Raw genomic sequence first — 24,789 nt, forward strand, 5'->3', positions numbered from 1 at the left:
GTGAGCAGAAAAGCTGAGGGATGATGATCAAGCCCAGTACGATGCCTGACGTGAGGAATCGGTGATGCATTATATGAGCCACGAATGCTAATTGGTACAGTTGAAGTCGTGGCAGACTCGCCTCCCACTATCCCGCGCTTTAACAAAGGCAGGGCAGATGGAGGGATTGGTAGTTGCTGCAAGTCTTCCCACTCGGCGTGTCACTCCCAGTCTGGAAATAGACCTGCCAATAATTGCCATTCGCCTTGCAGACCAGGAAGTTGAGTTCTGTAGCCCCAAAAATGGGGAAAGGTCAGGAACTCGTTTCCGTTGTATGCTGAGTGAGGTGAGGAGAAGGAAAGGAAAGGGGACGGGTTGAATTATCGGGGACGGGAAAACAACTCACGCCTGCCAAAGCTGCTCGACGTCGTGGTGATGATGGTGTCGCCCTCCAGCCCCCAGCCGGTGGTCGACGCCGTCGCGCCAAAGGTGAGGGTCTTGTACGAGGTGCTGTCGCTGCCGATGTTGAGGTACATGCTCGTGTTGGTCGACTTGATCGTCCCGCTGATGTCGAAGTACTCGGACGTCGACTCGGGCCCGAGCACCACCATCGTTGCTGCTCCCGGGTCAGCCAAGCCAAGCCAAGCCAAGCCTCCCAAGGAGGAAGAAGCCCTACTACCCCTGATTCTGGGTCGAGACGGAGAGGTTGGCAGTCAGGGGCACCTACGGTCGGTCGGGTTGGCCTGCAGATAGAGATGGAAGACGGGGTCCTGGTCGCTGCGGATCTGCTCCGGCTTGCCTGCGGCGAGGCCTATCGCGGGGACCGCGAGGAGGGCGACGAGGAAACGGAACATGACTGGATGTCTGGAAATGGTGGTGGTTGTTTACATGCACACGCAGTCACACATACACACAAGTTACGTATCTCGCGCAAATGTGAGGGAAGCTTTTTCCTGGTATACTCGAACAAACCCTGGTCATCATCCGTAGAGGGGGGATGTTGGCTTCATATACGGGCTGGAACTACACTAGAAGGTGAAGAGCAACTTTACTTTTACTCCATAGCCTATGTCGAACTCGGTACTCCATCATGTTTATTAACACGGGTAAATGTAAATGGGTGGGAGGGGTTGAAGCAGCCATAATTCGGAGGCAATCAATGTCCTCCCCCAGGTCGCCAGATGCTTATCCCGGTGTCCGCTTCACCTTACGTAGTGTCGGGGGATGGATATTTATGAAGGGCAGCGGCGGTAGGAAGATCGATCACTTCCATTTTCTGCGAGGCCCGAGGCCGAGAACTGGTTGGCGGGAGAGGAAGGGCTGAGGATGAGCAAAGAAACAGCACCAAATGGGCAGGCAATCCCCACCTGTACTATAAGAAACGGAACATAATGGCCGCACTTTCGAAATTTCCACATCAGGGACTCTGTCTACAGTACTTGTAAGACACGCCTCTGGGGACTCAGTCGCTCACGCGGGCAAGTAAGTTTAACTGCGAGAGCAAGTTTTGAGGACTGATTCCAATGTTTGGGGAGGGTAGAGTCAAAAGTGGTAAGGTATTGTATGTACTGTAAATACAAGATCTGGGTGACAGGAGAAAGGCCACAGTCGATCCTCTCATGCATTTAATTCAGAACTACAGCGGCCATGGCAGCGCCTTTTGTCTGGATCGGCGCCTTCCCCGGCACCGGTAAGCTCACAGTTGCCAGAGCCTTGGCCGCGTTGGACGGGCCAAGCATCGTTCATCGACAACCACCAACTCGTCGATCCCGTCGCCGCCCGGGAAGCCGGACGGCCTTTCCTACCCGTCTACCGGTCTGGCGATGTCGACGTCGACGCCAACATCAGAAGAGCCGCCAGCCATGATCGCGTCCACGGAACGACAACCAAGCTCACCGACAGAAGTGCTGTCAAGATCTCGGCCTGTTGAAGCAGTGAGGATAATGATAGCAACAGATACCCAGTGTCCGGTGTCGAAATCCCCCAACTGCTTCTAGGAACTCGCATGAGTGCGTCTCCCTAGTCACCCAACTACTCCTAGGGGAGGCGAAACTGCACAAGTGCAACTGGTTGTGAATCGTGACTTGAACCTCACTTTATATTAGTCCTGGTCCTACACTAGAACCTCAGTCTAACTGAGCACCGTAGTCGTGTACATATATATATATATATATATATGTATATTTCGTAAGCCAGAAACGCCTTCCTATCCAACGGACTGAGCAATTACCAGTTCTGAACCCGCCGTGATTGTGAGACGGGGAACGTGATAAAAGGAGGGAAATAGGAAAAGAAACCGAGAACCTAGCAAGATTCACGATCTCCGACACAAACCAAGGGCACAACATCCTCTACTATGCACGCTGCTGATGCAACTTCCGAAACGCGGAAGAACAGAACTCCCCCAAAACTGCTGTTGGAAGCCAAACCCCGGCCCCCCGTCTGGCCCCAATTATTCACAACCCCGAGCGCCCCGCAACCACCACCAACAAGACGCCGTTGAGCGCGCACACGACCGCGAACGCGGCCCACACGGCCAGCCAGCCGGCCCAGCCAGGCGGGTCGGGCCGGGCGACGTTGACGCTAAGGGCGGCGCACGCGCACGCGAGGCTCGCCACGGCGCCGACGACGGCGCCGGCGTCGACCTCGGCGCGCAGGCGCCTGCGGCCCGCCGAGATCAGCACCCCCGTGAGACCGAGGAGCACGAAGCTGACGGCGAACCCGCCGACCGTGGCCCGGAGGAGCACCCGCGCCCGGTACCGCGCCGCCGAGCGCTGCTCCTCGATGCTCGGCAGGCCGGACGCCAGGTGCACCGAGTACCCCGCTGGGAAGTCGTCCGATGTCGGGTAGGACGGCCGACGCCGGCCGATGGGCCTGAAGTAGGACGAGTCCTCGGCCTCGGTGTCGGTTGGGAACAGGGAGTCGCCGTCCGCAGAGCCCGGGTAGCTGGCTTGCGCGCTGCCGTAGTCGTAGGTGCTGCCGGTCAGGAGCGGGCCGTGTTCCTGGTCTGTTCCGGGTGTTTCCTCGTCGAGCCCGCGGGTAAGCCAGGTTCTTGCCTTCTCGACGGGTACCCGGAACATGGCGACGAGTGTGGCCATGCCCGGGAAGCCCGCATCCTCCTGTGGATCGACGTAGATGGCATAGCCGCCGTCGGCCTGCTTGTCCATGTCGCCCGCCTCGCTGCCGTACTCGTATTCATTCCAGTAACCCTCTTGGTAACCTTGTTGGTTATCGACACCAAAGTCTCGGGGTTGCGAGGCCGGCCCTGGGACCCCGTTCACTCCGCTGGAGGCGTCGTTGTGGGACCCCGGTGGCGTCCCCGGCGGACTGGAAGGCGAGAGAGTCCCGCCGGTGCCGGCGGGGGTTACAGCCTGTAGGGCCGCAGATAGATTGTCGTACTGGAGCCGCAGGTGGGAGTAGTCTCGTCGGGTGAAGCTCTTCGGATGGGATAGGACAGTGTCCTTGAATCGACTTCCGAGAGCGGCGGAGCCTGTCCACTTGCGATACTTCTTGAGAATCTTTCGGAAGGCTACCGCCTGGGCATTGACGAAGCGGGACAGGGACTGGATATCGTGACCGCATCCGGCCAGTTGTCTCTCGTATCGGGCAATCCGCTGTTGTCGCTTGAATGAAACGTGGTTGCTTGAGGAGGTCGCACACCGGAGGAGCAGGCGCTGGACATGGTGGGATAAGTGTTCTGGACTCGCGGGTTAGTCAATTGAACGCGGGTTTGAGGGGTCAGGGGTGCATTTAGGCGTTGGAAACCTTACGTAGGCGTCTTGAGAGCTCATCGGCTTTGCTTGTGACGAAGAGATCGACTCGGTCGTGCTGCCGGCATAGTTCCAAGAACAGCTCATCTTCGAACTTGGCCAGAGCAGTGTCTTGATGTCCGGGAATGGCAATGGCAGATGCTTGATCCCGGGTCGTATGCACCTTGATATGGTGTTTCAAGGCGTTATAGTCGATATTATCTAGCATCAGAAGGAACACGGTTAGCCATCATGGCAACGGGCAGATATCTTTGCAGTCACGTACGAAGGCTCCATTCTGGCACTGACTCCCTCTCAAATTGCTCGCCGTATTTCATGGCCTCAACGGCCGACGTCTTTCCAAGCAGTTAGGGCAAGAGGGAGAATAAGAGGATAGTCCGCTTTCTTTTCCGAGTCTTCCACTCGATGTTTTTTTTTGCGGGTTGCCACAAATGCACGATGGCCGAGAGGAGTTGAGTAGCGGGGGCGGGGGAAGAAAGATAGGTTGAAATAAATATAGTTAAGATAGGCAAGGGAACGACTGTTTCCATCCAACATCAATCTTTTATGGCGTATCCATTCCGCACTGCCAGCTCTGAGTCTTCGATCGTGATTGGCAGCGGAAGGGAGTCGTCTCTTGCCGTAGGTATTCCGTGCTTGGAACTACTGCGCAGTATCTCTGTCAGGGTCGTGCATGTGGATAAAATGAGAAGATGGTATAGGTCGGACACCTGCAAGAGGTGAAGAAGTGGGGGTCAACTGCGCCGACCTGCAGGGGTTGTTAGCGGGGTCTTGAATTGGACCGGGCTGGGCCAAGATCGACCATGGGAGACCCCATCCAGTCCGTCGAACATCTACCGCGTGAGAATGATAGATATAGATGGACGGATGCTTTGTTTAACAAGTATTGTAATTGCTCACCCCAATCATCTTCGCGGCCCGGGCCTAGTCTCGGCCGTCGGCCAATATCGCCTGTATTCTAGGATGATGCTCACATGCGAGGCTATATATACTCGAGTTTTCTGGTCGGCAAATGTACACATCTGCGAGCTGTTGAAGGATTAAATACTCCGTACGTCCATCCAGGTCCAGACCCGATGGCCAGCTGAGGTATGGTCTCGCCGATGAGAATCTCCTCATGCGAAGACGGAACAGGCGGCACGAGACTAGATAAATATGAGTTATCATGTTATGGTCTGCGGCAGTTGCGGCAACCTGAGGACCATTTATCACGAACATCGATAACAACCCCAACCCCAACCCTAACCCGTAATATTCCATATTCTGCCCGAAAGAGACTTAAGGGTGGGGCAACCGGAAGTTAAATGGTCTGAGCTTCTCTCTGAGGTACCTAGTGGGTTGGCTCGGTGGGGCACAGCCAAGCAAGTTTAGAAATTTTTATTTTTTTCAGACTTCCTAGCAGGTAAGGACATCACCATTGGCAGGACGAAACATCGCTCGCCAGCGTCCTCTGAATAGTGAGCTATGGCCGCAGCCGGCAGCACGTCGCCATCCCTCACATCTTCCTCTCACACTCTTACTGCTGGCTCGACAACCATGCCTCCGCCTCCAACCACAACGGCCACTGCCTCGTCGAACATGGCGGCCGGAGCTGCCCTCCTCGAGTCCATCACCACGCAAAACCGGCACTCTTTCCTCCAGCCCTCGGCCTCGATACCGGCTGCATCCCTCCAGCTCGTAAAGGAGACCCTGGATGCCTTTGCCGGCCGGGTCAGCGACGAGCAGCAGCTGAGGCTGCGCGAGGCCGGCAAGAAGAGGAAGCGGGAGGCCGGCCTGCTGGAGAGGGCCGAGGTGCTGAAGATCCGCAAGTTGCACGTCGATGGCTTCGAGACAGGCCAGGTGTGGCAGCAGGCCAAGAGGATCATCGGCTCAGCGTTGAGGGAAAGCCAGGATGTGATCGAGGAGCTGGAGGAGATGGGTCAGTTCCGAGATGTCCTGGAAATCGGAGCAAAAGAAGTGGATGCATCGGATGCATTGGGTACAGACGAATCGGAATCTGTTGAGGGCGGATCCGAAACTGGCTCGGAACTTGGCTCAGACGAAGACGAAGAAGATGACGAAGACGCCTCGAATGACGAAGAAGACTCTGGTGCCGAGATCTACGACCTACTCGACGATGAGGCCGAAGAGGCCGATGATGCGGAGTCCGATACCAGCGATCTGCTTGAGGAGAACCTCGAACTTGACGGCGAGGATCTGGGATCGGAGGATGAGGACGGGGAAGACGAAGAAGTCGGCTCAGACGAAGCTCCCGAAGAATACGTCAAAGATCCACACGGTCTCAATGATGAATTTTTCTCCATAGATGAGTTCAACAAACAGACGCAATACTTCGAGGATCAGGATGCCCGAGCGGACCCCAACACCGATATGGCTAGCGATGATGAAGATGTCGACTGGCATCTCGATCCCATGGCAGAGTCAATGCCGAATGGCAAATCAAGTGGTAAGCCCTCGAAGAAGGACAAAATAGATGAAAAGGCCCTCAGCGATGCGGACGACGATGAAGATGAGGATGACGAAGAGGGCGGCCCTACGTTTGGTAATATGGAGCTTGATGCCCCTGAAGGGGAGAGTGACGATGAGCTCGAGAAAGGCCTTCAGGATGGTTTGGATCTCGGCCTCGATCTTACCGCCAATGACATCTACTACAAGAACTTTTTTGCACCCCCAAAGAAAGTTAAGAAGGGGGGCAAACCGAGACACAAGGAACTGCCACGGCCATCGAAACCGGACGACGCTGATGTGGAGCGAGCCATCAACGATGTCCGTCGTGACCTGTTCGACGATCTATCCGAGCGCTCTGACTCTGAGGATGCGCTGTCGGACGTCTCGGCCGGTGACCCCAGATCTCGCCGATCGGCCCACGAGCGCCGGCAGGCCAAATTGGCAGAAGAAATCCGCAAGCTCGAGGCAGAGTCCGTCGCCAAGCGAAAATGGACACTGTCTGGCGAGGCGACGGCAGCGGAACGGCCCATCAACTCCATCCTTGAACAGGATCTTGACTTCGAGCACGCGGGCAAGCCGATTCCCGTCATCACGGAGGAGATATCCGAATCCATCGAAGAGCTGATCAAGCGGCGGATCCTCGCACAGGAATTTGACGAGGTGATCCGACGTCGACCGGACTCCATGGCGGACGTGTCAAACGACACCCGCCGTGGTCTCGTGGAGCTGGATGACACCAAGGCCAAGCAGAGCCTGGCAGAGATCTACGAGGAGGAGCACGTCAAGACGGCGAATCCGGACACGTACGTCAGCAAGTCGGACGAGAAGCTACGACAGGAGGAGCAGGAAGCCGAGAATATGTGGAAGGAGATCAGCGCCAAACTAGACGCCCTGAGCAGCTGGCACTATAAGCCCAAGCCGGCGACGCCGAGCCTTACTGTCGTCGCAGACGTCGCGACCATCACTATGGAGGATGCACAGCCTACGACAGCACAGGGGGTTAATGGTGGCGAGAGCATGATCGCGCCACAGGAAGTCTACAAGGCCGGCAAGGAGACGGCTGAGCAAGGGGAAGTCGTTGCTAAGAGCGGCTTGCCCGTTGCCCGACAGGAGATGAGCCGGGAGGAGAAGCTGAGGCGACGCCGGAGGGAGAAGGAGAGGATCAGGAAGAGCGGCGGCGGCGACGAGGGCAAGAAGCCCCTGAGCAAGAAGGCGCAGGAGAAGAAGGATACGATCAGCGAGCTGAAGAAGGGTGGGGTGAGGGTTATCAACAAAAAGGGCGAGATCGTGGACATGGACGGCAACAAGGCAGCTGCTGCCAGGAAGGCGGCTACGAGTGGAAGTTTCAAGCTGTAGTTAGCCCCTGCGAGACGAGCAGAGTGCGAGCCATCATCAGCTCCTTTTCCCCCTCGCTTGATAATAAAAGAGTTCTCCTGAATTAGAGTCGTTTCATTTTGAGTTTCCTGAAAGAAATGTGTCAGTCCGGATTATCAGGGGTCTCGTCCAAACAGAGACATGTCAGAATCCGGCGCAGTGATGTATCAAGGCTGGAGATTTGATTGGTGGTGTGTAATTGGTGGTGTGTATACCTAAGTAAGACAGCCGGGAGCAGAAAACGAGGTCTCATCCCACCAACCCAAATTTTGAGTTTAAAGAGCTTCCCCACATCGATGCCCCCCTCCAGCTCAGGTACCTACCACCTACCTACCTAATCTCTGCTGGGTAGTGTAGATTCGCAGGAGCTTCAGTTTGGCCTGGAGTGTGACAAGCAGCAGATCCAGAGTCCTTATCAAGACTTCCCTTTGTTTGGAGGTCACGGACAGACCGTGTCAAGTCTTGAGGATGGGGAGATTGGCGCTTCAAAAACTGCACGGCCGGGCTGGCTGAGAGGCTGAGTGAGACATGGATTATCTTGGTCTGAGGGTTCCACTGGCAACCCCCTACCTTGCTGATGGGGATCGCTGCAACGACGGGCGATCAATCATTTCGGTTACCTGGTAAGAAGGAGAGAAGTGAGAATTGTAGATTCCAATCGCGATCTAGTCGGACAGCAACGAGAGAAATGGAGGTTTATGTAGATGCTCCTATGCGTAACTACCTGCCTACATAGGCGCGTAATCCAACCTGAAGCTCGTGCGAAGAGCTGTATCCTAGTTGGTGGGGTCGCACCATTCATCAGCAAAAGAAGCTCGTGGAAACGCAACCAACTAGGGCCCCGCAAATGTGATTAAATCCGAGCTAGTAGTACTGGGATTGCCTCCCTGCTTTTCGCATGATGACAGTGTTAGCTCTGGCCGCACTCGAGACTTCCAATTGTCACGCATCGGATAGCTTTTGCTCCTTTTCTTCGTCTTTGTGGCTAGCACTCTTCTCTTTGAGCTTCAACTGTGCCTACGGGTTGAATTATATCTCGCGAACTGCCTACTACCTTCCGAAATCATCATCTACCTGCAGCGCCATTTAGCCTCGCCCAGTCGTCTGGTCCCGGTAGCTTTTGCGCGCATCTTATCCCAACCCAAGCTCCCAAACTTTGCTCTCCCAATTATCCTGGGTTGCGCTATCTTGAACGACGTCGATAGAATCCTCCACCAGCAACGGAAAAGATGGGCACCTTTACATTCAAATGGTCAGTCACCTTATATTTCTCGTGATGGCGCAGCGGCTAGCAAGCCTCTGCGGCGTGCCTCGGAAAGGCACAGCACCTGGCGCGGTGGTCCTCAGGCTGCAGTCGCTAAACTTCCTCCACCCGTGACGGCATTTCTAGCTCTCTCTCCTGATTGCATGCTGACCTTGGTTTCTTCTTCTGCAGGCCCCATGCTGCCGAGGAAGTCTATGTGACGGGCACTTTCGATGACTGGTCTAAGAGCGAGAAGCTGGCCAAGGTCGGGGATGCTTTTGAGAAGACGGTCACACTTCCTGAAGTCTCCGAGCCGATCCTCTACAAGGTTGGTCGCCTTTCCTAAGATATCTCGGGTTCGCACAATCGGAACCCTCGTCTTTCCCCCCTCGTTGATTTTATTCTTATTTTGCTTGATTTCCTTTTTTTCTTCTCCCGTCGCGTGCGACGAGGCTAGATGCGGCGAGGGGCCTGCGTCGTTTGCCCGTGGACCCGGCCTCGCCCGCCTTGCCACGAGGATTGCATATAGCTCCATTAGCTCAGTCATAATGGGCTTTCAAGCTGTGCGCATGATGGAGAGTCATTTCTTAGAGCTCCTCAGAGCTCCACGCGCTTAATTGAGAGCTAGCCATATTGTTGGATTCGGGGGTGAATTGGTCACCTCCCGCAAAGTATGACGCAACGGATTTGCCTGTATCGCCCCAGCCAGTGCTAAGCGAGGCAAGCGGTGAACAAAAGCAATGACCATCCTCCGCCCCCCAACCTTCCCAAACGTCTCACTCCCGGTCCGTATTATCCAAGTTGTGGAAAAGGAAGCAGGGTCCTCGCAGATCCCAAGGACAAGCGCCAATTGCACTCTCCGATCCCATTCTTAATCCTGAGACGAACCCCTCAATCACTTGAACCCCCGAGGCTGCCGTTAGTCCCAATTCACCTATCCAACCACCCCCCCCCCCCCCCCCTCTTCCAACTACTCCTCCTTCCTCTCCTCTCCTCTCTTCACCCTCTCTTCGCTTCCTCGTCTTTCCTACATTGCTAACTCACCCCACCAGTTCGTTGTCGACGGCAATTGGACTACAGACCACACTGCCCCGCAAACAAAGGACGCCTCTGGCAACGATAACAACCTCCTGAAGCCCGAGGACATCTCCAAGGAGACCGTACCCGCTGCCGCAGTCATGAACACTGTCTCGCCAGAGTCCACCACCGCCGCGTTGGCCAAGGATGTTCCCTTTGAGAAGAAGGAGGATCTACTTCCAGGAACATTCCCGGTGACGCCCGCTGCTGCGTCTGAACAAGAAAAGGAATTCAAAGTCGACCCGCTGCCGGCGACCGAGGGGGCTATCAACCCAATCAAACTCGCTCCCGGTGAGAAGATACCCGACGCCCTGAAATCCAACGGCACCTACGATCAAGTTACCCTGGACAAGGAGTCGTACGAAAAGAGCGATCGAATTCCTGGCCTTGAGACCGAGCTACTACCTCCTGTTTCCGGCGCCATGATCCCCGAGTCGAGCTTGCCTCTCGTTGCTAGCTGGTCCGGCATCAACAGTGCTGCTCCTGACTCGTCGACCGCTGCTTTGGCTGCCGCCGTTCCCCTCGAGGAGCCCAAGGTGCCTGACGTTGTCAAGGAGAGCCAGGAGAAGGCAAATGTTGCTCCAGAGGCCAGTGGTATAAGCAAGGAGGTTGCCCAGAAGGCCGAGCTCGAGGACGAGCTTGCTGAGAAGGTGCCGGAGGCGCCGTCGACCTCGGAAGGCACGGCTGGAAAGGGCACCGAGAAGTCCGAGACCGACAAGACCATCGGTGAGACCGTCGCTGCTGCCGCTGTCGCCACTGCTGCTGCTGCCGGTATTGCGGCCGTTTCCACCGCCACCACGGCCAAGGACGCCCTTGCCGAGAAAGCCTCGGGTGCGACAACTCAGGCGACCGCTACCGCGACTGACGCTGCTGCCAACCTTCCGGATTCAGTCAAGCATGCCCTTCCAATCTCAGTTCAAGAGGCCATTCCTCATACCACCAAGGAGGATGTGCGGGAGGAGGTATCGCCTGAGGTCCCTGCTGAAGTCAAGGAGTCGATCACCGAGGCCGAGAGGAGCCCCGAGGCGGCCGCAAATACGGAGGCTGTGGGGGAGAAAAAGGACGTCGAGACCGAGCTTCTGAAGGAGGTCAAGCGCGTTGAGCCGATTGCTGAACCCTCAACAACCAAGGAGGAGGCGCCGAAGCAGGCCGCGACCGAAGAACCAGTTACGGTGGTACACGTCCCCAAGACGGACGAGTCCGCTGCAGGGACAACTGCCAAAGCTGAGGGAAGCACGATTGAAGAGGCCCTGCGCAATGGCCCTCCGCCTGAAACCACCCAGCCTGCGGTCACCGCACCTGCTGTCGTCACCGAGTCCGGGATCATCCAACCGGAGGTGAACGGTGCCAAGAGCGCAGCGGCCACGGCTCCAGAGACTCCAGTCAAGGCAGCTGCGGCCGCCCCCGCCAACACCACTGCCGGCAGCAGCAGGCCCGCCGATAGCCCAGCCACGGCGGAGAGGAAGAAGAAGAACAGGCTAAGCTCCATCTTCAGCAAGATCAAGCACAAGGTCTCGGGCAAAGACAAGCCCTAAAGGAGAAGAAGACGCTCGACGAATAGTAATCTGGACCGTCATTTATTTTTTCGCCATACTCGGCCGGTAATTTCCGGGCTGGCATGGTTTGTCGAATGTTTTTGTTATTAAGTTTCCATTCTTCATGATTCCCCGGGCGTTGCGAAGCAGAAGGAAGGTCGATTTATCTATCCCTCGCTTCGCATCTTGTACCATAATAGGATCCTCCTCCCCCTCATCGTGCATATTTTCTCATCGCAGGGATGGTTGAGTTCACGCGTCTACGTTACTGGGGGGAGTGGCTTAATGCGCCGTGGATGAGCAGGGCATGCTACCGGCTTGGTTGGCAGGGTTAGGTTAGGGAGGCTACAGTACTTGAATCCGAGATGCTTGAGGAATTATAATATCTCCTGCTGAATCCCTCTGAACATGCTCTTGTCTCTTGAATGGGTGGATGGATGCTCAGAATGCGATTCCTGGACATAAGGTGATATATCGAATGTAAGCGTCGAGAATAGAAGTATGACATCATTCCCCAAAGTCGGGACTTGACAAATGCGAAACTCAATCGGAAGCGTGATAGATCATGTGACTGAGTATCTGATCTGCTCGAGGTCCGCGGCCATCACCAATTTGCCCCGCCGGTGACTCGTTCTAATATTCTCCCCCACCCCAATCCCTTGGGGTCCAACCTCTTTGGACCCCGCAAACCTCCGTAATCAACGCAATCATCTATCGTGGACTCATCTCTGGAAGGTGCTTCTCGAAAGGCACGTTGATGTGCAAGCACGTCCCGGGGGAGCCTCGGAGAACGATCGAGGTAGGCAGCAAATCTACAAGGGGCGGGAACTTCGAGAAGAGTGTCGTGTCAGATGGCTAACTCGGTTTCAAAGCGTCAAATCTTGTTACTTTAGAGCCGGCCGCAATATAATTCTCATCTCTTTCTCAGGTCGACTCGCTGGTCATATTTCTACATATGGGACGGCGATCATGAGCTCGACATCCTCGAACCTGGGCAAGTCCCTCTCAATCTCATCAACGTCGAACCACTCCCCTGGCCCAAGCCAGTCCGGTGCCTCTCCCAGCTTCGAATCTACCCGCCGTCCCAACCAAGTGAGCCCGTCACTTTCACACCCGTCTCCCCGAAAGGGTCAGGGATTGAAAAAGCAGCACCGCAACCAACGAAAACCCGTCCCTCGCAACCCGAACGTCGACGAGGAGGACGCAATGGCGGAGCTCCGGGCTGTCCGGAACGCCTCCAGCCGCCGCGGCCAGATGTCCATCACCCACCTCCTCAACTACGCGGTGCCCCACCGCCCCTACAACGACGGCCGCCACCACCCGCACCCGCACGGTGCCCACTCGCGGTCGTACCGGCGTAACCCGGTCTGGGGCCCGGGTTCGGGCCACCACGCCGCCGACAAGGCGCGCTACGTCCACGCCAACTACCGCTTCGTGGTTTCCCCGGCGGGGAGCTACGGTGCCCACGCGGTCGACGCGGACAAGCACCTCGACTGGGTCGACGTGCTGCAGATCCTGGCCAGCGCCGAGTCCCAGCAGGCCTCGTGCCCCATCTGCCTGTCGGAGCCCGTCGCCCCCAGGATGGCCAAGTGCGGGCACATCTTCTGCCTGCCGTGCCTGTTACGGTATATGGATTCGAGTCCTGTCGGCGACGACCGCCCGGGGGGGGCGGGGGGCCATCAGGTCAAGCAGACCAGGTGGAGGAAATGTCCCATCTGCGAGGACAGCATCTACGTCTCCGAAGTGCGGCCGGTGAGGTTCTACGCCGGCCAAGAGAGCCCCCTGCCTCGACCGGGGGACGACGTCGTCTTGAGGCTGATGATGCGGAACGCCAACAGCACCCTCGCACTGCCGAGGGAGGGGGGCGCCGAGGTGCTTAGCTCCGACGAGGATGTGCCCTGGCACTTTGCGGCGGACGTGCTGGATTACGCGAGGATCATGAAGGGCACGGCTGGGTACATGGACGAGCAGTTCGACCGGGAGATTGAGGAGATGCACAGACAAGAGAAAGAGGATGAGCTCCTGTTCCACGAGGACGGCGAGTGGACGCAGAAGGCAATCAGGGCCATCAACGCGGCAAAGGAGAAGATCAAGGGTCTAGGCGACGCCGAGGTGGCCGCCTCCGCTGCGGCTGACGTGTCGAGCCAGTCGAGGCATGTCGAGCAGGACTTTTACTTCTATACCGCCCCGCCGCATCTTTATCTCTCACCTCTCGATATCCGGATCCTGAAGACGAAGTATGGCTCGTTCTCGGCCTTCCCGTCCACTCTGCTGCCCAGGGTCGAGCACATCTCCACCGGGCACGTAGTCGATGACGCGATGCGCAGGCGGGCGAAATACCTTGGCCACCTGCCCCATGGATGTCTCATCAGCTTCCTCGAGTGCGACTGGACGGACATTGTCCCGGCGGAGACGCTCGAGTCGTTCGCCGAGGAGATCGAGCGCCGGCGCAAGCGCAACCACGACAAGGCGGCCCAGGAGGAGCGCGAGCGCCTCCAGGCCGAGCGTATCGAGGCGGCGGCCATCCGGGACGCCAGGCGCGCCATGGGCGGCGGCGGGGGCGGCGCGGCGGACGAGGACGTCGTCGCGGTCCGGTTTGGCACCTCGCCGCCCGGGGACGCCCCCGTAGACTTCAGCGACTTCCAGCCCCTGGGCGGCGCCGAGTTGTCGCCGCCGAACCACAGGCCCGGGTTCTCGCAGCTCGCCGACGTCGGCACCAGCCCCCCGAACTCGCAGCACCGAACCGTGTGGGGCACGCCGGCGGTGGCGACGTCGCCCGAGCTGGGGCCGGTGCGGCCGCGGCGGCCGGCCGACGATGGCTGGCTCAAGGATGACGAGCTCCTGGGGACGCTCGGGACAGCCGAGCTGGCGATGCAGATGGAGGCGTTTGGGATCGAGCCGGCTGAGAACAGTGGTGATGGTGGTGCTGGTGGGATCGAGAGCGCGGCTGGTGCCGCTAGCCGCAACGGGGCCGCGGGAGGAGGGGCCAAGAAGAAGAAGAAGCAGAAGATCACGCTGATGAGTACTGGTGGTCGACGAGGGATTTGAGGTGTCATTTGGTGACTTCTTCCGTCGAGACTCTAGATGCTCCGGAGGTGTGTTATGTAGAAGGGATGGCTGGAAGAACACGCAGTCATCGTCGCGGAGTTTGGACCTTGAAGATGAAGGCTTCCTTACCCGGCGTTAATTCGGTACTTCCATGGGAGAGGAAGCTGGGAGCCTTGGTACTTTGACTCCAGATTGCAAACTGAGTTTGCCCCATTGCCAGGGAGACGTGACAAGCGAGGGGAGAGAGAGGTAAAGGGTCAGCTGTGGCGGCTGGGCGATATTATCATCTGTCATTCGGAATCCAGCCACTTGCTTGGAATGATCAAGAAATTATAACCAGCTCGAAATGAGAAGTATTAAGAATTATTTGAATCATAAGCTCACCGATTTCCCTGCCTGCCCACATCACCGGGAGACAGAGGTAGGATGAAAGGGTGCATTGTGATCAAGACAAGAACTTTGATTAGACTACCAACATATACCAATATGTGTAGAAGGACATCCAGCAGCCCAGTCTCTCTCCACCATAACGCCTTGCGGGCTCAGATCCAATTCCCGCGCTCGAAAATGCCCGAGTCCGTCCTAAAGATAAAAAGATAAAAAATATAGATAAGCCGGGCAGGCCAGTAGATTATGAGGACCGCTCCCGCTCCTCACTCCTCATCCTCAATCTCCTCAGTCTCCTCGAGCGCCCTGAGGACCTCCTCTATCTCGGCCGGGTCCGTGATGGCCCAGACGCCGCCCCCCTTGACGACGTCCCTCCCGCGCATGCCGACCTCCTTGCCGACGAGGTTGCGGCCGACCTTGCCCGGCCCGATGCCGACCCACCTGCGCACGCGCCGCTCCTGGTCGAGGTAGCGGATGCTGTCCCACCAGCGCACCGTCTCGAGGCACTGGCGGGCGAGCAGGTCCTCGAGGTCGGCCTTGCTCTCAAAGGGCCGCGCGCTGACGTTGCTGACGACGCAGGGGATCCGGCCGGGGAAGGTGACGACGCTGGACCTGCCGGGCACGCGGCTGGGCCCCGAGAGAATGGAACGCATCACGTCGACGGCCGGCCGCATTATGGGGCTGTGGAAGGGGCTGTCGGCCTTGAGGCGGACGGCGCGCGGGTCGTGACCCAGGAACTGGCGGACGTGGGCGATCAGCGTCTTGATGCGCTCGATGTTGCCCGACAGCACGATCTGGTTCTTGCTGTTGACGTTGGCGATCAGGACTTGGTCGATCGGGCTGCAGTCGCCCCCCCGGGCGGCGGCGGCGGCGGCGGACCCGCCCGAGCCCACGGTGCCGACCTCCTCGACGCCGGGAGGGGAGCCGCTGTGGCCGATGAAGTCGTGGATGGCGTCGATGAGGCCGGCGAGGCGGTCCGGCTCGGTGACGACGGCGACCATGCCGTACTCGCCGCCGTACTCGCGCTCGGCGCGGCGGGTGGCCTCGGCCATGACCTCGGCGCGCCGGCGGACCATGTACAGGCTGTCCTCGAGGGCGATGCAGCCGGCGGCGACGAGGGCGGCGAACTCGCCGAGGGAGTGGCCCAGCGCGAAGTCGGCGCGCTCGGCGGCGTCGAAGCCGAACTCGCGCTCGAGGACGCGCAGGATCAGGATCGACGTCGCCATGATGGCCGGCTGGGCGTTGGGCGTCGCCGTCAGGACGCGCGACGGGCCCGACTGGATGATGTCGGAGAGCTTGTAGCCCATTATGTGGTCGATCTCGTCGACTATCTCGTTCGCGGTCCGGGGGAAGGCCTCGAGCCAGGGGGTGAGCATGCCGACTCGCTGGACGCCTTGGCCTGGTTGGGAGGGTTAGCGATTCTGCGTGCTGCTTTGGGTTGGGAACAGAGGGATGAATGAAGGCCTGGGCTGGGTCTTGATGGTGGTGGAGGGACATACCCGGAAAGAATATGGCCGTCCCGGGCCGGGTCTTCTTCTTCTTCTCAGTCGATGCATCACGTCGTTGTTGTCGGCAAACAAACTGTCGGCCGTCTTCACGCCATGTCCTGATCGGGGACCAGAGGGTGGCGCCCGTAGCGACACGGCTTGGTGTGCGCAGGGGACGTGGAAGAGCTCTCGTCAACATTTCCAGCCGAGAGTAAGCTGGGGCAGTCAGGGAGTTCGCTCATCCGCTAGAGATATTGAGCTGTGCATTGCTTTGTGGGTAGTCGTCTGGGCACTCTTGGGGGGCCGCGGGCGTTAAGTGAGGCGTTCCAGCCGGTGTTCGTGCCGCTGTGTGGGGAAATGATCCGGCTGCGCCCGGTCCAACCTCACCCGAACTGCCGGTCTTGTCAGCTGCCGCCCAGCCCCAAGAAAAATAAAAGTCCACCCAAGGCTCGAGAGAGATCCATGTTAATTACGGCAGTCGTGAGAGAGAAACGAGGGCGCCCTACGGATATTTTCTGCCACCCAAACACTCTAGTGCATTTCTAGCAAGTCTCCAGCACTGGTTCTAGGACCCTGCCAAGAATTGAGCGAGCATCAGCGCAACGAGATACCGGAAAATTCTTTTGAGTCTCGCTTGCCAAGGCGCACATCACGTAGCCTACATAGGCCGCCGGCCGCCTCACCAAAGTCGAACATGCCAATCACAATAATAGCACCGAAGCCGATACCACGGTATTTTGGGCGCGATGAGGAGGATGCCTCGGACTCGGATTCAAGCAGCGGAGGGGCCGACCTCACAGGAGACGTGAGGATGCGACCGACCAAGCGCGTTCGTCGAGACGACAGATATGAGATCGTGACTCCCGGCGAGGTCATTACGGATGATCCCCAGTGGATGAGGTATGGGGTTTTCCACTTTTAGCAGTCCACGTCCCACGCTACGAATTCCTTTCTGACCCGAGGCATCCACAGAGGCCACGGCACATACATGACCGCGGGCACGACCACCATCATCTCGTCGGTGGCGGGGACGATCACGCGGACCAACAAGCTGCTCTCGGTGCGCCCCCTTCGCGCGCGCTACACGCCCGAGGTGGGCGACCTGGTGGTGGGCCGCATCGTCGAGGTGCAGGCGAAGCGCTGGCGGGTGGACGTGGGGTCGACGCAGCTGGCGGCGCTGCCGTTCAGCGCCATCAACCTCCCCGGCGGCGTCCTGCGCAAGCGCACCGACACGGACGAGCTGCAGATCCGCACCTTCTTCGCCGAGGGCGACCTCGTCGTGGCCGAGGTGCAGCAGCTGTTCGCCGACGGCGGCGCCGCCCTGCACACGCGGTCGCTCAAGTACGGCAAGCTGCGCAACGGCGTCTTCATGGCCGTGTCCGGCACCGGCGGCGGCGGCGGGGTCGTGCGCAGCCGGCGCCAGGTCTGGACCATGGAGGCGGCGAACGGGGGGGGGATGGTTGACGTCGCGCTGGGCGTGAACGGTTACGTCTGGATCAGCAAGCACGTGGAGACGCCCGAGAACCTGGACAAGGCGACCGGGATTACGAATATGGAGGAGAGCATCAGCACCACCATGTACTCGAGCCAGAATGACAGGATCGAGCCCGAGACGATGCGGGAGATCGCGAGGATCCGGGGGGTCGTTACCGCGCTGATCGAGAATGGGCTGCGGGTGGACGAGGATATGGTCATGAAGGGTTACAACGAGGCGTGCGAGATAGCATTGCATTCGGGCGACGGGCCCGAGGACGTCTATCTTGGTGGCGAACGGGGCGAGCAGCTGGCTGCGGCATTGACCGGGACATAACTACGCTGACGACCCTTCTAATATAAGGCCACGATAAATGATAAACTGCCTGCGTTTGTCGTCGACTGTTGGGCTTCTCTATTCACATAACCCTCAGTGACTCGTGGCAACGACCGAGTCATCTCAGAATCTCAGCCATCTTCGAGAATCTGCTCGGAAACCAACGAGGCTGACTCTCCTCTGGCTGCTTAAAACAACCCCCTGGGTTCGATCAGGGTCCGACTGCGGCGAGGAGGAGTGACGCAGGTGTTCGATAGCGGACCTATTGGCAGTTTAGCCGACAACTAGCAATCATTCCTATGCCGTCGTTGGATATATAGGGCCTCATCTACCATACGGAGTAAGTCTTGCATTTCTAGACTTTTGACCCGCGCACGTGTGATCGGGAACCCAGCTAGCGCTGACGTCATCTGGGACCCCGCCAACCCTCCCGCGGAGATCCATCTCGGGCATCATCCGATCTCCATCCGACTCCGGCGCTCGGCCTAGTTTAATATAGGTAGTGAGATTCGCAGCATTATCTCTAGCCTCTGCGTGACACTCTTGACGCTCTTCGATGCCTTTGAACTGAACAAATTTGCATCCAGACCAGAGTATCCCCATTCCAGTCTCCCCCCCCCCCCCCCCGGCCAGTAGGCGTCCCTTCAGTATCATCCACCAAAATGGTACCCATCCCCGGATTCCACCGCTCCCAGCCCTCCCCGCCCCCAGCAACCATCCTCTCGTCCTGGTTCCCGCACATCCGCCTCCCCCTCATCATCTCGGCGCCGATGCTCGGCGTCAGCAACGGCGCCCTCGCCGCCGCCGTCAGCAAGGCGGGCGGTCTCGGCGTCGTGCCGGGGGGCTACGACTTCAGCCCGGGCAGCGCCCACCTGACGGCCCTGGCCGCCGAGCTGGCGGCCGCGCGCGCCGCCCTCGGCCTCGCCGACCGCACCCTGACCCCCCTGCCCCTGGCCGTCGGCCTCATCCTGTGCCACGGCGAGAGCGCCGGCCGCTTCGCCGACGCGGCCCTGCCGCTGCTGCAGGAGCACAGCCCCCAGGCCGTGTGGCTGTTTGCGCCGGACCCGGGCGCCGACGTCGACGCGCAGCGCGAGATCGTGGAGCTGCTCCGCCGATCCGGGTTCACGGTCATGATCCAGGTAGGCACGGTCGGGGCCGCGAGGAAGGCCGTCGAGGACGGCGCCGACGTGATTGTGGCCCAGGGGGTGGATGCCGGGGGCCACCAGTTCGCGCGCGGGGCCGGGGTGGTCAGCCTTGTTCCCGAGGTGCGGTCTATGCTGGATCGGGAGTTCCCTGGGAAGCGGGTCGTTGTTGTTGCCGCGGGCGGGATTGTGGATGGGCGAGGCGTCGCGGCTGCTTTGGCTCTTGGTATGTTTAGATTCCGATGGGAGCAATACGGGACAGTCAGTGGTCCGGGAAAGAGGTATATGCTAACTGTCTGCAGGGGCCGAGGCAGCGGTGATGGGAACCAGGGTATGTCTCCCAATCCCTTTTTTTTTTTTGGTTCCCTTGGCTCGAGGCGAACTCGATGCTAACGGCGACAACAGTTCATTCTTTCCAGGGAGTCGTTGGCTCCTGATTACCGCCGCCAAACTATTACAGAGGCCGTGGATGGAGGAGTCTCAACTATCAAGTAGGCATTGCAGCCTGGATTCGTCTGCTGTGCCAAACTATGAACTGACAATGACAAGATCTACCTTCCATGACGACGTCCAAGGAACGACATTATGGCCGAGCCTATATGATGGGCGAGCACTCATCGGGAAATCATACCAGGATCACGCTGCCGGCGTCTCCTTGGAGGAGAACGCCACAAAGTTTAAGGAGGCGAAGGAGCAAGGTGATAATTCGCGGATGATCACATGGTCGTAAGTATTGCCGGAGGAGAGTTGAAGCATTCGAACTAATATGCCGCAGTGGAACTGGCGTTGGACTTGTCAACCAGGATCTCCCAGCGGGAGATATCGTGAGGGAGGTGAGGGAAGCCGCTAAGAAACGGATCCAGGAGATACAGGCATACGTATGAGCCGCCCTGTAATCTCGGTCGGGCATATAATCCTGTTCTGGATCGTCAGCGCAGACGAGATGTAAGTGAGGTTAAACGTGAGAGCTTGCTGCCGTCTGATGGTCCTAGCCACGAGCTGCTGCTGCTTTAACCTGACGATCAAATTGCATCAAGGAGATAGACTCCAGAAGAGTCGAACTAGACAACAGTATGGATGTTACAGACCAGGTGTGACATGGTTTTCTCCATTTACCCACACAATCAAGTACAACATGTACAATAATGCTGAAGCCCCTGAAACAACTTGAACTTGTGGCAAAAACTCTTGTAGGAAGAATTAGTATCGGTAGCAATAATACGCGTAGAATTAAACAACGGTAGGGACCAGTGAGATATAGAACCGGGGCGTTGCTATGATCCACATCTTAGCTTCCTGGTTGGCTTCCCGGTACGCTCCCTCATTCCACTAGATGACGGTATGGACAGGGAGGGCAGTGGATGCAGTCCGCTCCTAGATCCTCAGAAAGGGCTGTCTCGACCAGTCTGAAGCCCCAATGGGGACAGACCCATTGGATTGAAAGATGGAGAAGTACAGCATCATTCATTACATCATGAGGATGATGTCATCCGGATCTTTGACAGGTCAGGAGTATATCATACCGTAAATGCTCGCAAAGCTTTCGACATCACTCTCCCTTCACGAACAAGCCATTGATCCAAGCAATTGCAATATTCTGTTCCTAAATCAACCGTCCAAAGCACATATACAGTACCACACCACAAAACCATGTCCTCTCGCAAGGCACCAGGCGCAGGCCAGAAGGTTAGTAGCCGAACCCGATTCTCGATAACAAGATACCCAGCTGACACCCCCATCTCCCAGGTCACACCAGGGCAGTCCGCCCCCGAGCGCCGCGAAGGCGCCGGCGTGGTTGACTCCTCCTCCCTCGCCGCGGCCTCGGAGCGGTCCGGCGGCGGCTTCTCAGAGAACCGCGGCGCGAAGCAACCGTTTGATCAGCAGCCGCACGTGAGCGGCTCCGGTAGCGGTAGCGGTCCGGCGTCGTCCCTCGAGGCCCAGCAGTCGTACGGCGGGGCGGCACCGACGTACGTCCTTGGCCAGCAGATGCGGGACCCGGCGGGCCCGCATGGGAAGAACCTGAAGGAGGGGGGGTTCGAGGGGTCCGGGCCGGGGGATAGCATCACGGCGGAGCCTGGGAGCGAGAGGGACCCGGCGAGGGTGGCGGAGGGGGAGATGGGTCTGGCGCGGAATAGGGTCGGGAGGGAGGCTGGGCCTAAGCAGGGGGGGTTGGAGGGTGGGCACCCTTATGAGGTGCTGGAGAATGAGAGGTCGGCGTAGGTTGGGGGGCGTTATTGTTGGGGCAAAAAGTCCGTTGTTAAAAGCATGCTAGAGTGCTGTGTTGACATATAATCGCCAATTCCTAAAAACCGAGAGCTCGATTCCTCTCGTTCCGAGCTGAGCGTGTCTCCTCGATAATAGTGTATGGGTGTTCACCAGAGAAAAGAGTTTGGACTGCACATTCCCACCGATGATGCTCGCGGGCTCCCGGGGAAACATCTCAAGCCGATATCCAACCGCCAGGCCAAGGAAGTAGCATTAGGAATAGGTAGAACTAGACATTAAAAATAAGTAGGTTTGAACAGACGTTCAAGACATACTTCCCGGCCAGACATTGGGCTCGCCACCATTACTTCGCTCGAATCATTAACAGTTTACCTTAACCCCGCGGCTGAACAACTCCTAGCGAGGCCATTGGCATCCCAACGCAAGAATTTTACTCCGACTCCCCCCCAAATAACCTCAGGGCCATCCCCTCTCTCCCTCACAAGATTGCGATGACAACGCCCGCAACGGCAGCGAGCACGCCGCCGGCGTTGAGCGCCAGGTCGGCGGCGCTGTTCGACGTCGTCGCGGCGGCGGTGCCGGTGGAAGTGCGGGTGGAGCTGGAACCAGAGCCGCCGGAGCCCGAGCCAGAGCCGGAACCAGAGCCGCCGGAATCAGAGCCCGAGCCGGAACCGGTGGCTTCAGCGCCGCTAGGGTCCACGGTCGGCGTGGCGGTGGCGGCGGGGGTGCCGTTGCCGCTGACGACCTTGGCGGTCGGGGTGTTTGGGAACTGGCTCGCGTAGCCGCAGAAGATCTGCTTCTGGCCCGCGGCGTCGTGAATGCGGGGGTCGTTGGGGCAGTTGTTGTAGCAGCTGTAATTTTGGGGGGGAGGATGGTAAGCTTCCCACCACAAAACGGCGTGGGCGAAGGGGAGGGTTGAAGCGGCTGGCTGCGAGGACTCACGTCAGGATGTCGGTGTGGGCAGCGCACTTGCACTCGTAGTCGGCGTCCGCGCAAGCTGCGAGCTTGGCAGTCTCGGAGCCCAAGCAAGCCTCGACGATGTAATCGGCCCCGCAGGCGGAAGAAGTCTGGGCCACAGCGGCCGAGGCGAAGAGAGCGAGTGGGAGAAGAATGGCCTTCATTTTCGCAGATTACACGTAGAAGCGAAGGGAGGCTTGGCGAAGCTAAGAACGATGGCACGATGGTGTAATTTGAGCGTTTCTAGCAAGCAGTAAAACGAGTGACTAGAGTTTAGGAGAGCGACAAGAGAGAAGAAGCTCGAGAAATTTAAGTAGATTAGACGGAAGCTGCGCGTCAAGGTTCAAAGCGAGAGAAGGTTCGAGACTGGGAAGAAAAAAAGGAGCGAAACAGAGGCGATGCATATAAAGCCAATAAACAACGCCAGCCAGGCCGGGCCGTTTCGCTCGGCCGGGGTTTGGCGTGGCTCGTGAGCCTCTTCTCATTAAACGTGTCCGGGATGGACGACCTAAACCCGCATGCGTGGCTTGGGCTAGTCTGTTTTAGAATTAGCTCAGAGTCAAAGTCCGTAACCCGGTCACCCACCGCATAGGTACAGTAGCTTTCCGCTGAGCTTGAGGCTATCGCAAGATTGCCTGTCGTGCCAAACTCGGCTAAAAAGGAAATTCTGCATAAGACATGTGTTTTGTTTTATTTTTTCCTTTTCCTTTTCCGGTTCCTTCTTTCTCCCTTTCCTCTTCTCCTCCTTCTTTTTCTTGGGCGTGCGTGCCTGTCAGGTTCAAAAATCGGGTAGCAACAACCTGCCAACTGTCATCAGCCATTGAGTTTGCTTGAAACGTCGAAGTTTCTCCTGAGTGACTTGTGGCTCCAGTAATTAACCCCCCTCACATGCAAATCAGGTCATCCCACGCAGATGCTTCACGTCGCATGCGAAGTATGTCGCTAGGCGCAATACGAGAAGCATCCCGTCCTCGCAGTATTCCCGTCCCATTGCTCTGGTGTGTTCGTGGCCGAAACCGCTTGTTAATATGTGCCACGGCAGGAGCCGGCAGGAACCGAAGGGGAAAATGGGGCCGCTTCCCCTGCCACGGTTGTGCTAGGAATTTACGAATCCGTACCTTATCTCATTAGACTTTTGGGGAATGTCTCAGTGGAAAGGGGCACATCAGTCACGCAAGGCCGTCACTGAAGGCCCGGAGCTGGTTCCTGAGTTGCGCGTTGTCGCGCTCCAGATGTTCGACTTTAGCCTCGATCTCTTCCATCCGCTCCGAGGCCCCAACACTGAGCTCTTCCACGATCTTAACCAAGCGCCACAACCGCAAGACGATAACCAGCGACGCGATCTCCTCGACAATGCCGTGGACCAAAAGGTCGATGACGAAGCTCAAGAGGATGACGAAGCCGTCAAAGCAGTGGAACCAAGAGGCGAAGTACCTCGAGTGGCACATTTAGTGACCGTCATGTAAAGACGCTGAAACAACGCCGTGGTAACTCACTGGAGACCAAAGGCCCAGACGGAGAGTGCGAGTTCAACGAGGAACAAGGAGCTGAAGACGAGACCTGCAACCTGGAAGCCATAGTGGGTCATGTTCACCCAGTCCTCGTTTCGCTGCCCCGTATCACATGCAATCAAGGTGACGAATATGTCGGCGAGAATACCGGCAACATCTAGAGCCACGAGGCCCATGATCAAGTAGTGATTCTGCTTCGAGGACAAGTACTCCCGGGTCTGGACCCGACGACGAGCGGGGTTAGAGGTACTTCCGTCCTGATTGCTCCGTAGCAGCGGGACGCTTGCAGAACCATCGCCGTCTGCCATGCTCCCAACACGAATATCATGAAACAGTAAGCACCGTGAGCGTTGAAAAGAATTGCAGATCAATCGTCGGCGTCTAGGTAGCTAGGTGGGATATCCCGAGTTCGGTTGGTGGAGTTGAAACAACTTCAAAGAATACGACGACATAGACACGTGAGTAGGTTGGTGTATGGTTTGGTTTGGGTCTGGATTTACCCCGCTTATTGGGACTTGAAGATGATTGAAGATGTTAAGTTATCGAAAAGTCCACAATGTCATCACAATAACAACGATTGTTTCATACCTTGACCCGACCTTGGCAGGAACGAGAATTAGTACGAAGCAGAGGCGCAGATCTGCCCTGTTTTCAGGGGACCGTTTTCAGATTAAAAAATACAAATCCGGAAGAAGTCGTGACGGTCGAGGAACACATGGTTTTCCTGGCGTACGGGCGACCTGGCGTCGAAATCAGCGAAGGAAGATCGGATGCTACGCATGCGGAGCAGAGGTC

At 57.8% G+C, this 24,789-nt stretch overlaps 11 protein-coding genes across 11 annotated transcripts; 6 read left to right on the forward strand and 5 right to left on the reverse strand.

Moving 5' to 3' along the window:
* Positions 1–139: 139 nt before the first annotated feature.
* QBC33DRAFT_461583 (uncharacterized protein) lies at positions 140–833 on the reverse strand (the record flags this gene model as incomplete). The annotated part of the gene is made up of 3 exons (XM_060425037.1): positions 140–267; positions 386–595; positions 707–833. The coding sequence occupies 3 exons, from the start codon at positions 831–833 to the stop codon at positions 140–142; spliced, it is 465 nt and encodes a 154-aa protein (XP_060278591.1).
* A 793-nt stretch (positions 834–1,626) lies between these two features.
* QBC33DRAFT_563832 (uncharacterized protein) lies at positions 1,627–1,909 on the forward strand (the record flags this gene model as incomplete). Its single annotated transcript, XM_060430312.1, has 2 exons — positions 1,627–1,669; positions 1,716–1,909. The coding sequence occupies 2 exons, from the start codon at positions 1,627–1,629 to the stop codon at positions 1,907–1,909; spliced, it is 237 nt and encodes a 78-aa protein (XP_060278592.1).
* A 155-nt stretch (positions 1,910–2,064) lies between these two features.
* Positions 2,065–4,180, reverse strand: QBC33DRAFT_601696 (xenotropic and polytropic retrovirus receptor 1). The gene is made up of 3 exons (XM_060432121.1): positions 4,015–4,180; positions 3,750–3,950; positions 2,065–3,676 (listed from the first exon to the last, which is right to left on the reverse strand). The coding sequence occupies exons 1-3, from the start codon at positions 4,064–4,066 to the stop codon at positions 2,436–2,438; spliced, it is 1,494 nt and encodes a 497-aa protein (XP_060278593.1). The 5' UTR covers positions 4,067–4,180; the 3' UTR covers positions 2,065–2,435.
* Positions 4,181–5,145: 965 nt separating this feature from the next.
* Positions 5,146–7,833, forward strand: QBC33DRAFT_552067 (U3 small nucleolar ribonucleoprotein mpp10). The gene has a single exon (XM_060429263.1). It carries the CDS (start codon positions 5,214–5,216, stop codon positions 7,551–7,553), a length of 2,340 nt encoding a protein of 779 aa, XP_060278594.1. The 5' UTR covers positions 5,146–5,213; the 3' UTR covers positions 7,554–7,833.
* Positions 7,834–8,346: 513 nt separating this feature from the next.
* On the forward strand, positions 8,347–14,957 carry QBC33DRAFT_614350 (putative RING finger protein). The gene is made up of 6 exons (XM_060432587.1): positions 8,347–8,823; positions 9,007–9,142; positions 9,867–10,988; positions 11,022–11,402; positions 11,580–11,614; positions 12,299–14,957. The coding sequence occupies exons 1-6, from the start codon at positions 8,801–8,803 to the stop codon at positions 14,472–14,474; spliced, it is 3,873 nt and encodes a 1,290-aa protein (XP_060278595.1). The 5' UTR covers positions 8,347–8,800; the 3' UTR covers positions 14,475–14,957.
* Positions 14,812–16,766, reverse strand: QBC33DRAFT_552075 (acyl transferase/acyl hydrolase/lysophospholipase). Its single transcript, XM_060429264.1, has 2 exons — positions 16,361–16,766; positions 14,812–16,260 (listed from the first exon to the last, which is right to left on the reverse strand). The coding sequence occupies exons 1-2, from the start codon at positions 16,545–16,547 to the stop codon at positions 15,128–15,130; spliced, it is 1,320 nt and encodes a 439-aa protein (XP_060278596.1). The 5' UTR covers positions 16,548–16,766; the 3' UTR covers positions 14,812–15,127.
* An 87-nt stretch (positions 16,767–16,853) lies between these two features.
* Positions 16,854–18,489, forward strand: QBC33DRAFT_284380 (putative exosome complex exonuclease). Its single transcript, XM_060423275.1, has 2 exons — positions 16,854–17,248; positions 17,321–18,489. Exons 1-2 carry the CDS (start codon positions 17,043–17,045, stop codon positions 18,156–18,158), a joined length of 1,044 nt encoding a protein of 347 aa, XP_060278597.1. The 5' UTR covers positions 16,854–17,042; the 3' UTR covers positions 18,159–18,489.
* Positions 18,490–18,820: 331 nt separating this feature from the next.
* On the forward strand, positions 18,821–20,184 carry QBC33DRAFT_563839 (FMN-dependent 2-nitropropane dioxygenase; the record flags this gene model as incomplete). The annotated part of the gene is made up of 5 exons (XM_060430313.1): positions 18,821–19,526; positions 19,603–19,631; positions 19,706–19,791; positions 19,850–20,026; positions 20,076–20,184. 5 exons carry the CDS (start codon positions 18,821–18,823, stop codon positions 20,182–20,184), a joined length of 1,107 nt encoding a protein of 368 aa, XP_060278598.1.
* Positions 20,185–20,864: 680 nt separating this feature from the next.
* Positions 20,865–21,867, forward strand: QBC33DRAFT_574256 (uncharacterized protein). Its single transcript, XM_060430745.1, has 2 exons — positions 20,865–20,986; positions 21,047–21,867. The coding sequence occupies exons 1-2, from the start codon at positions 20,951–20,953 to the stop codon at positions 21,518–21,520; spliced, it is 510 nt and encodes a 169-aa protein (XP_060278599.1). The 5' UTR covers positions 20,865–20,950; the 3' UTR covers positions 21,521–21,867.
* On the reverse strand, positions 21,625–23,020 carry QBC33DRAFT_552085 (uncharacterized protein). Its single transcript, XM_060429265.1, has 2 exons — positions 22,469–23,020; positions 21,625–22,377 (listed from the first exon to the last, which is right to left on the reverse strand). The coding sequence occupies exons 1-2, from the start codon at positions 22,645–22,647 to the stop codon at positions 22,005–22,007; spliced, it is 552 nt and encodes a 183-aa protein (XP_060278600.1). The 5' UTR covers positions 22,648–23,020; the 3' UTR covers positions 21,625–22,004.
* A 653-nt stretch (positions 23,021–23,673) lies between these two features.
* On the reverse strand, positions 23,674–24,272 carry QBC33DRAFT_436611 (uncharacterized protein; the record flags this gene model as incomplete). Its single annotated transcript, XM_060424171.1, has 2 exons — positions 23,674–23,917; positions 23,980–24,272. Coding segments are annotated over 2 exons (537 nt in total), but the record flags the coding sequence as incomplete, so codon positions are not given.
* Positions 24,273–24,789: the final 517 nt, after the last annotated feature.

Source organism: Phialemonium atrogriseum (assembly GCF_030411735.1).
Source record: "Phialemonium atrogriseum strain 8032-3 unplaced genomic scaffold QBC33scaffold_42, whole genome shotgun sequence".
NCBI classification, from domain to species: Eukaryota; Fungi; Ascomycota; class Sordariomycetes; order Cephalothecales; family Cephalothecaceae; genus Phialemonium; species Phialemonium atrogriseum.

Excerpts from the sequence above, each read along its gene's own strand:
- QBC33DRAFT_601696 (XM_060432121.1), bottom strand. The coding sequence starts at position 4,066 with ATGAAATACGGCGAGCAATTTGAGAGGGAGTCAGTGCCAGAATGGAGC. Across the intron at positions 3,951-4,014 it reads AGTGCCAGAATGGAGCCTTC|ATAATATCGACTATAACGCC; the intron begins GTACGTGACTGC and ends TTCTGATGCTAG. Across the intron at positions 3,677-3,749 it reads TGAGCTCTCAAGACGCCTAC|AACACTTATCCCACCATGTC; the intron begins GTAAGGTTTCCA and ends CCGCGAGTCCAG.
- QBC33DRAFT_552067 (XM_060429263.1), top strand. The coding sequence starts at position 5,214 with ATGGCCGCAGCCGGCAGCACGTCGCCATCCCTCACATCTTCCTCTCAC.
- QBC33DRAFT_614350 (XM_060432587.1), top strand. The coding sequence starts at position 8,801 with ATGGGCACCTTTACATTCAAATG. Across the intron at positions 9,143-9,866 it reads CCGAGCCGATCCTCTACAAG|TTCGTTGTCGACGGCAATTG; the intron begins GTTGGTCGCCTT and ends TCACCCCACCAG. Across the intron at positions 11,615-12,298 it reads TATCCCTCGCTTCGCATCTT|CGTCAAATCTTGTTACTTTA; the intron begins GTACCATAATAG and ends TCGGTTTCAAAG.
- QBC33DRAFT_552075 (XM_060429264.1), bottom strand. The coding sequence starts at position 16,547 with ATGTTGACGAGAGCTCTTCCACGTCCCCTGCGCACACCAAGCCGTGTC. Across the intron at positions 16,261-16,360 it reads GACGGCCATATTCTTTCCGG|GCCAAGGCGTCCAGCGAGTC; the intron begins GTATGTCCCTCC and ends CCTCCCAACCAG.
- QBC33DRAFT_284380 (XM_060423275.1), top strand. The coding sequence starts at position 17,043 with ATGCCAATCACAATAATAGCACCGAAGCCGATACCACGGTATTTTGGG. Across the intron at positions 17,249-17,320 it reads GATGATCCCCAGTGGATGAG|AGGCCACGGCACATACATGA; the intron begins GTATGGGGTTTT and ends AGGCATCCACAG.
- QBC33DRAFT_574256 (XM_060430745.1), top strand. The coding sequence starts at position 20,951 with ATGTCCTCTCGCAAGGCACCAGGCGCAGGCCAGAAG. Across the intron at positions 20,987-21,046 it reads CACCAGGCGCAGGCCAGAAG|GTCACACCAGGGCAGTCCGC; the intron begins GTTAGTAGCCGA and ends CCCATCTCCCAG.
- QBC33DRAFT_552085 (XM_060429265.1), bottom strand. The coding sequence starts at position 22,647 with ATGAAGGCCATTCTTCTCCCACTCGCTCTCTTCGCCTCGGCCGCTGTG. Across the intron at positions 22,378-22,468 it reads GCCCACACCGACATCCTGAC|CTGCTACAACAACTGCCCCA; the intron begins GTGAGTCCTCGC and ends CCAAAATTACAG.